This window comes from Dreissena polymorpha, chromosome 5 (assembly GCF_020536995.1).
Source record: "Dreissena polymorpha isolate Duluth1 chromosome 5, UMN_Dpol_1.0, whole genome shotgun sequence".
NCBI classification, from domain to species: domain Eukaryota; kingdom Metazoa; phylum Mollusca; class Bivalvia; order Myida; family Dreissenidae; genus Dreissena; species Dreissena polymorpha.
In genome coordinates this window covers 79,260,693-79,270,625 of record NC_068359.1, presented here as the reverse complement: position 1 = coordinate 79,270,625, position 9,933 = coordinate 79,260,693, and the positions used below count along the sequence as shown (strand labels likewise).

At 35.4% G+C, this 9,933-nt stretch overlaps 1 protein-coding gene across 8 annotated transcripts; it reads left to right on the top strand.

Annotated features, from left to right (window-relative positions):
- Positions 1-3,667: 3,667 nt before the first annotated feature.
- On the top strand, positions 3,668-9,504 carry LOC127882192 (protein usf-like). Of its 8 annotated transcripts, XM_052430698.1 has the most exons (4): positions 3,668-3,834; positions 6,181-6,285; positions 7,417-7,629; positions 8,572-9,504. In XM_052430698.1, exons 2-4 carry the CDS (start codon positions 6,184-6,186, stop codon positions 8,938-8,940), a joined length of 684 nt encoding a protein of 227 aa, XP_052286658.1. In that variant the 5' UTR covers positions 3,668-3,834; positions 6,181-6,183; the 3' UTR covers positions 8,941-9,504. The 8 variants fall into 8 exon arrangements, with proteins under 8 accessions (XP_052286658.1, XP_052286666.1, XP_052286660.1 ...); XM_052430706.1 differs by lacking the exon at positions 6,181-6,285 and having other exon boundaries at positions 3,679-3,834; XM_052430700.1 differs by lacking the exons at positions 3,668-3,834; positions 6,181-6,285 and adding an exon at positions 6,299-6,334.
- The last annotated feature ends 429 nt before the right edge of the window (positions 9,505-9,933 follow it).

Sequence of the window (9,933 nt, the reverse complement as noted above, 5' to 3'; positions counted from 1 at the left end):
CAATGCCACAATTAAAACGCTGTAAGCGAATTTATACGATTTAAAAAATATGTTTCTTTAATTATACCGCATGTTGACGATTAAAAAACACGCCGGGTATGCGAATACTTCGTTGACGGATGGCACTTCACTAACAGAGAACAACAAACGCCACGCGCGAGAGGTAAGTTCCTCTGATTTATTTAAAGTTATATCCTAAAGATTAGTTTTTAAGACAAGACACATGGTCAAGTTGATAACTGGTGTATCCTTTTGTATTGGGAATACACAATTTTACGGAAGAATGGTACAGTTTTGCCCAAAAAATAGAAAATTCGATCGGAAAACAGCATCAACTGGATGAAGAGTAAACATTTTAACAAAATAAAACTACTTAAAATTATTGCAAGAAATTGTTTGCTATTCCAGCATGTAGAGTAATCACTGTACTTCAAATACTGAAATTTTGAAAGTATTCAATGAAATATAAACAAAGATAGTGCATGTTGTAATAGGTGGCATACATAAAGTTGCAGGCACTTTGTTTACCGATAAAGGGCACTTCAGATTACGGAGACTTCCAACAAAGCCGGCACTCTAATAACTGAGTTTTATGTTCTACCTTAAATGCATTTATTTATATTATGGCTATTCATACGCAACATTTTGAAAATATATTTTTCAAAAATCACATTACTATTAATTTATACTATGTTTATTATAATTGCAATTTTCAAATAAGATAATATTTATTATTAAATAAATGTGTACATAATGAACTTGTTTTTTTATTGGTAACTTGAGATTCAGAGAAATGAAAAAACAACGGATAATGTTTAATTTTACTTATAGCAGGGCTCTAGATAACTGTAGTGAAGGGGTCTTTATGAGGCAAATACACATTTGTTCTTCATAAAACCCTATGTCGGTTGTGCTTATTTGAATCGCATCATCACGACGATACTTATGCGTAGCAACACAATTAAAGAGAATGGTAAAACTCCCTTAATTTTGAGCCCTGCTTATAGGGAGCACTTCCCTTTACGCAACGCTAACGTTTGCTCGAAGTGCGATTCACCTGACCCTAAATCACTGTATAGGTTGAGTTTAAAGAAACACGGGTAAAATTAAATCGTAAAAACAACTGATTCTGGAAAAAAGGAATGCGTACATAAAATGTTTAAATGTTATATTATGGAGTCAGTACTTAGTATATCCCCACAAACGAAGTTTAGGGTGCTATATAGGATAGAACTTGTCTTCCTCAGTCTTAAAGAACTTAGTGCACACTGAGCACTTTATGCATCCATCCTCATGTGTCTTCAAATGACGTTTCAAGTAGGCTTTCCTAGCATAACTGACCTCACAAATTCCACACGAGAACCGTTCGCTTGTACACAATTCTTCTTCTAAACTAATGTCCAACAACGAACCGTCGGCGGCATTCATAAGCTCCGATTCACTCATCCTGTAATAAATAATTGTGTCACTTATATGCAACTTCATATGCAGCACGTGTTGTGTTTATATTAAAAACAAAGACGGATATGCATAACTTTTTACACCACTGTCGTGTGATTAAATCGACCCCGCTCGTTCTTTTATTGCTATTTTCGTTTATTGGCATTGAGCCAAAAAGTTCCAATAGAATTTCGAACCTGCATCGCTGCTGATATTAATCTCTGAGAGGCAGTTTAAGCAGAGTGATTATTCATGACATGCTATCTAATAGATAAGTAAATAGACTTAGTAACTTCATTTGGACATAAAGATAAATGCTTTAGATCAACCGTTTAGAACGTAATTTAAAATATATGGTCATATAGATTTTACTCATTTATAGACATATCCAATTTGTTTTACATTTATTTTTCACATTTATACCAAATCATAATTATATTTCAAAGGTATAAGAACATGCCTCGGTAATTCGTTTTTTATTTGCGTACTAAGTACATACATTTTTATTTATTGCCTGCTTACTTTTACAGTATTCCCCGGCGAATTCTGTATGTTTGATTCACCAAAAAACGAGTGTGTTATATCTGGAAAAAAAGTGTCTAGATGTCGGTAAACGAAGTGCCATTGTTTTTTAGATGATCGGTAAACGAAGTACAGATGAAAAATGTGCATGCGACTCTTAAAACATTTGAATTTTCTCAAATACATTAGTAACATAAAATGTAACATGTTGTAACATTACTGGATATATTGATCTTTTATTTCGAATAGTAATCACGTTCTTGATTTATTTCCAAGTATGTTTATTTTGTTAAAATATGTACTGATCATTCAATTCATGCTGATTAACGACGGAATTTTGTCTTTTTTTTTTTTAAATAATTCACCGTTTTTCAGCGAATTTCTTTCTTCGCAATACGAAGTGCTATACCATGAATCACCCAAACAATGTTCTGTGTCTAAAAACCAAATAAACAGAACATAAATACAAAAAAGAACTGAAGAACTCACCTCTCGCGCGTGGCTTTTGTTGTTCTCTGTTAGTGAAGTGCCATCCGTCAACGAAGTATTCGCATACCCGGCGTGAAAAAGAGCGTATGACTTCTTTTGAACTTTTATATAAGTTTTAAAACCATCAACGTTTCATCTTTATTTAATACACATGGCTACATATATTCCTTTAAACCGAGTTTATACGATTATAATTATATGAGCCTTCTTCTAACAAAACTGGGCTTAATGCATGTGCGTAAAGTGTCATCCCAGATTAGCCTGTGCAGTCTGCACAGGCTAATCAGGGACGACGCTTTCCGCCTAAACTTTAGTTTCGGTAAGGAGGGACTTCCTTGAAACTAAAAATAATATTAAAACGTAAAGTCTCGTCCCTGATTAGCCTGTGCGGACTGCATAGGCTAATCTGGGAAGACACTGCGCACATGCATTAAGCCCAAATTTCTCAGAACGTGGCTCATATTTGAAGCGAGCATATACGAGCCTAGATAAATGTTTTAACAAAGATACAACGGTGATGAATAAAAAAAAACTATAATTAAAGTTCTAAAGAAGCGATGCCCAAAACTAAACGCATTAAGATTATACACAATACCGAATAATGTTCTGCTGTACAGTCAAAAACCCAGTTTTATTCTAAAGGTATTTGCATTTTTGGGAAATTCCCACTATTGCTTGCAGCATAGTTCATCCACATTTAAAACATATATTATACGTATCAGTATCGGCGTAAACTTTGTCGTTTTGAATTGAAGGAACCGGTTAACAATCGTATACTAATAATTTATATATATATATATATATATATATATATATATATATATATATATATATATATATATATATATATATATATATACATACATTTACGATCAAACAGTAGCATGGCTTCGGGCAGCGTCGAAAGCTCGAAGCCAATCTCGCGTTCGCTCGTAAAATTTTCGGATATCGTCGCGGGAAGTTCTCATATGATATATTGTCATACACAAAATAAATATTACCAGACATCATCTAGCGTTGAAATGTTGGCTATTGCTAGCAAGAAGACTGATTTATTATCGGTTAACTTTATTTTACGAAATATTTAACGAAATATTCGTTGATTTTGAGAATTCATGTGGCTTTAAAACATCTTAACCCATTAAAATTTCGCGATAACCATGAGGTCCTTGAATCAACATTTAACAGGTCGTGGACCGAAATCGTTGTGCAAATAATCTTAAGCCAAATAGACACATAACCATGATGTGATAGTTTGTCGTAAAACCTCAATCGTGATACGTCGACTATCTCCGGAACCTCCGTAAGATAGATATTTGCATTTAATCGTCTGCTGATCCAGATTGACAATACATGTGATCGTCTGATTTTGAAGATATACAGGTAGGGCATTATGTTTTTATCGAGATTAAAATCTGTGTTATTGATATATTTGATAGTTGTGTGTATACTTTAAATTTATAGCTGCATTAGTTTCTTTTTAATAGTAGTGTATACATACAACAATTATTAAACCCTATCATCACGTGAAACCATTTACTACGGTCACTGTTATACACATGTGTTGAGATATTAAAGGGGCATGCTCAGCGATTTCGGTATTTTTGAACAAAAGCATTAACTTAATTTAGATTTTTATATGGATTAGTTTTTAGTAGAGAAGCTTACCAGGGGAAAAAATAAATGAACGCCATTGATTTGAACCAAGGATATATAGGAAAATCTGCTACTTCGGCTACACTACGCAGGCATTTGAATTTCAACGTTAATTTAAACGCCGCGTCAGTAATGCATGTTCTTGCTAAAGTATCGATGATGTCATTAAACTCGCTTAATTGTTTTTTTTCCTATTTGGATTGTTGATAATCTGTTTAAGAGCATTTGTTTTAAACTTTTTTTTTATAAATCAGAAGAATTAATTTACTTTTTTTATAAAGACTGATATTTTATTTCGTTGGGGCCTTAACAAATGTGTTCGTTGCAATGATATCAAGATATTGTTCTGCATGGAACGTATATCTGATGCGGCAGTATGTACATTGTAGAGGATTATGGTGAATTGTCTTTCGCTCTTTACAAGTGTTGTTTGTTATGATCAAATAATCGTTGAAAGTGTATGTTTGAACATACTTGTCCATGAAGGTTTCTTGCTCCGTTCATATATAACTTAAACCTAACTGCTCGGGTATTAATATGATTTGGTAAAGTAAAATTAATGTGGTATATGCAAATTTTGTGTCCGCTTTTTAATCGACTGTCATTTGTAGATGATATTTTTCAAACCAATATTAAAATATGAGTAGTTCAATTTTAACAGATAAAAGGGTGTTCTTGTAATTCGCCATGATACAGTGTTGATATATGTGTTGATTTGTAGACGCATATTTATTTAAAATGTTTTATGTGTAGTCTCTTATAACATTCTTTTCTTTTACGTGCCCCAGATTTCAGCAGAATAGTAAAAACCTTGCGGTACCAATTTGTTAAAAATATGTACTTTTTCTAAACAAGGCATTCGTATCGAGTTATTACTGCTTAAAATGGATGCAGTTGCCGGTTACGATGTCTTAAATCGAATTTGTTGTTCAATTATACGTTTCTAAATAAAGTTTCACCCAAATGTTTGAATAATGTGACGATTTTCCCTAACGGTACACTATACGAAGTATAGTAAAACGTGTGTGGTGGTTATTTTTGATTAAAGAATAACAAAGTTTGTTAAAGTAATTGTTTATGTAATTTAACATTAATTTGACTTTATCAACGACGTAAAAATAATAATAATAGTTTTATACCGTAAATCGTTATGATCCATGTATTTACCTAATTGTTCTATTTTATTATACATGGATCGTAATGAGTCGCTGTGTAATTTGATTGATTCATATTGCCTCACCGAATTATCCAATTAACGAACACAATCTGAGACTGATGGAAAAAAAGCCTTGTATTACAAATTAGCATCAATTGAGGAACAGATGCATATAAGATGCTTAACCCTTTCAGTGCGGGAACCGAATTTTGAAGGCCTTTGCAAACAGTTTGGATCCAGATGAGACGCCACAGAACGTGGCGTCTCATCTGGATCCAAACTGTTTGCTATTCTGATAGTATTCTTTGAAAAAAAATTAAGAAAATGCTAATTTTAGAAATTCAGCAGACGACATTTTAGCAGACGACAAATTTCCCAGCATGCAAAGGGTTAAACAGATTTACGAGCAACAACTCAACCTTTTTATTGTTTTTGGTAATGTTTCACAGTGTTATTCTGTCCGGCATTTTTAACATCAGCAGGTCAGTATTTTATACATCTTATTTACAAAACTTAGTTTTATTGCTTATGAACTTATAATTTTATCAAGTAACTTGAACACAGTTTGACATGAACATTTAATAATATGTATTTAACTCCTAAAGCTGTCGATTTGATTATTAAAATCAACATTAATGTTAAACGTACGCGCTATTGTCATTTAAAACGCTTGAACTTAAATTCTTTACAATTTAAAAGTATTAATCTTACGATTGACGATCGCAGAGTGACTTCTAAACTAATTAATATTAGTATTGTTTACAAATCGCATCGTCCGTTTTGTGAGAGATAACACTTGTGGAAATGTGAGGTAAATCCATATAAAGAGGAGAGTTTTACCTGCATACTGTCTTCAAGCGAATTCCTTAATTACTATTTTAATTATTTCCCTATTTTCTTTCGTACACGTCTGACAGAATATGACGTCAGTCACATTTAAGACTAACAGCGCTCTCGGCGACTGCCCGGGCATGATGCACGGAGACCCACAGACGTCCAACATGGGCCTCGTGGTATTACAGGTGAGTACTGGACCCACAGAAGTCCAACATGGGCCTCGTGGTATTACAGGTGAGTACTGGACCCACAGACGTCCAACATGGGACTCGTGGTATTACAGGTGAGTACTGGACCCACAGACGTCCAACATGGGCCTCACCCACAGAAGTCCAACATGGGCCTCGTGGTATTACAGGTGAGTACTGGACCCACAGAAGTCCAACATGGGCCTCGTGGTATTACAGGTGAGTACTGGACCCACAGACGTCCAACATGGGCCTCGTGGTATTACAGGTGAGTACTGGACCCACAGACGTCCAACATGGGCATCGTGGTATTACAGGTGAGTACTGGACCCACAGACGTCCAACATGGGCCTCGTGATATTACAGGTGAGTACAGTAGTCTCTGTACACGCCATATAAATACACTGAAATATTAACCCATTTATGCCTAGTGGACTCTCCCATCCTTCTGAATTGGATCAATTTATTTCCAAAATTAGGGATGTCTAGTATATTTATTTCTATATTTAGAATATTTCTTACAGAAATCCCTTTAAGCAAACAGCGCAAACCCTGATGAGACGCCGCCTTATGCGGCGTCTCGTCAGGGTCTACGCTGTTTGCCAAGGCCTTTTTTCTAGACGCTAGGCATAAATGGGTTAATCCAGAAACACCAGTGTAGCTTGCGTTTAAATTTTTTATGTTGTGTCATCTCTTTCGAGTCGATTTCAAGAAAAAAATCCTTTTGCAAAGTAAAAATGGTACTTTCACTTGATAGACACTAATACCCGAAAAGTTGTTTTTCCTTATTTCATTCAACACGATATTCTAATAAAAATGACCATTCGTGGTTTTCTACATCAGCGGCAGGCACAGAAGCTACTTTTGTTATGACAACACTGGAGAGGTTTGGCTTCTTGCGGGCGTCAAAGTTGAGGTCAAAAAAAGGGATATTTATTTATCTAATATTTTAAATTTTACGTTTATTCATAAGTTCTGTTTCTACCCTTCAAATATTGGTACGTTACTTTATTAATAATTGGGACGCCCGCCTGATTCATTCGTAAGCGTTATTATTTGGATGTTATAGATTTTGCTGTTATTGTTGCTTCTTTTGATGAAGCATGTTTGTTTTAATATGATGATTAGGAATGGTGGGGAATGAACGAGCAAATCATCGCTCGTGGCAAGGAACTCGCGGAAATGGGCAACTTCGTCACGCTGGTTCCCGACCTGTACCGCGGGAAGGTTGCAAAGGACCACGAGGAAGCCGGGCACCTGAGTGGCAGCTTAGACTGGGCAGGAGCTATAGAGGATATCCGAGGCGCCGCGCTGTTCCTGATGGGCAAGGGGTGCAGAAAGGTATCTTTTTTATTACGTAACGGAATTCGTTTTGTTGGTAATTATATTGTTTGGTATTTTCTTACTGAGGCGAAATAATATTTTGTCAGGTAATGGGTTTTAATTACCTTAATGTGAATCATGTCCTTAAAAGGATACATTGGTTTCACATATTCAATTGCGTGTTGCATAAGGTTAACGTTCACATTTTCCGGGTGTTTTCAAAGTGTATTAAGTTCTTTCCTTTTATAATGCGTTTGAAGAATAACCATACTTGAATATTATCTTCAATGTACATGTGCCAGTGATTTTTGCGACCAAAATGTTGGGTTAATTGAAAAAAAGAGATGTGTTTGTCAGAAACACAATGCCCCCTAATGCGTCGCTTTGAGTTTTTTTGTTGACCTTTGACCTTGAAGGATGGCCTTGACCTTTCACCACTCAAAATGTGCAGCTCCATGAGATACACATGCATGCCAAATATCAAGTTGCTATGTTCAATATTTCAAAAGCTATCGCAAAACTTTAACCCAGTTTTGGGACAGAATGACAGAATGACGGAATGACAGACAGACAGACAGGCCAAAAACAATATGCCCCCGATCATTCGATCCGGGGGCATAGATTAAACTTACTCCACTTTACTCGTTCCGCTTTTCTTTTCCAATACTTGTTCAAATAAAATGTTATTTTACAATGCGCTTGGTTTATGTGTCTTAGTCCGAAAAATCGTAAATCGGTCATATTCCTATATTTTTAACATAAATTATGTTCGCGTAGAAAGGTTTTCTCATCATATCGTCTTAAGAAGGCAAACGTATACGTTAATTCTTTAATGCGTTAAAACCATTAAAAGGATTCTATTTTGGGTCAATACACTAAAAGTAGTTTTATATGGAGAGGCCATCCATTTCTAAACCAGCTCTATAAAATGTTATTTAACAACTATTTTTTTCAAAAAAGGTAGGCGTTACCGGATACTGCATGGGCGGTGCTTTGAGTATCGCATCAGCGGCGCTCGTCGGGGAGCTGTCGGCGGCCGCCCCATTCTACGGCATACCTAAGGCGGAGCGTTGTGACGTCAAGACAATCATAATCCCGATCCAGGCGCACTTCGGGGAACTGGACACCATCGCCGGCTTCTCTGCGCCGGCAGATGCGCGCGCATTCGAGGCGGCCATGAAGGGCAAGAAGGATTTCGAGCTTTTCATGTACCCAGCTGGTCACGGGTTCACCAATTCGAACAACAAGGCAAATTACAACAAAGAAAGCGCTGATTTGGCGCTGTCAAGGACTGTCAAATTTATGGCGAGGCATCTTTGTTCCCGGTAATAAACGGTTGAACTCGATGTACTAGTGTGACCAAATGTTTTGGTTATGGAAGACATCCCTAACCACGAGAATGCTTGGTTATATTAATGGTTTTACACGACGTACATTTACTCATGTTCGTGAGGTTATAATATTTTTTATAACAGTAGAAATATAATACTTTTATATCAAATGTATATTTTGCTCCTTCTGGTATCAATTAACAGAACATACAATTTATGATATCTTAGAGCTAAGAACTTACATCTCAAATTTAAGCTCGAAATGTTTTTGTTTTTTTAACTTCTAAATGAAAAACGTCTGTTGACTTCAGTGGCTTTCGAATTCAACACACAAAGAAATAACATAATATCGCGTAATTATATTTAACTAGAAAGGAAGAGAGTCGAGTTTTTCCACGTTGATATTTATTTGAAACTGACGTTTGAAATATGCTGTTAACTAAAGAACTAACTCATGCAAAAACCTTTACTGGTTGTGTTTATTTATTTATTAAACCATGGGCCAATTGCTTATATATGCCGCTGATTGAACGCAACTTTTTAAATAAAAATGTTTATATAACAGTCTTTTGATTTGATTACACTAATCTAAACTCATATATGTATATTGGCATATCAAAACTGTTTACATAAAGTTGCTGTGAATATATGTAGTGTTTCCCAAATGCTTTGCCATGTTTCTGACATTGATACATCGTTTGTATTATAGCCAGCTGTCAATCAATAAACGATTTAAGCCCGCAATCAATCTAAAGAAACATCAGACCATTATAGAATTGATGACATGAGTCAATACATTGTTACATCGTGAATTGACTGAACTTTCTTTCTCTTAAGATTCAGTGACGATAATATGATGATAAAACTTGTAATTTTAATGATCATTTATTTTAGTAATGATCGACGTGTAAGCGTTGGTTATTGCGGTGATAACCAACGGTTTGGAGTTCCGATGCGTAGTACTAATTAAACCACTAGGGGGTGTAGCCCG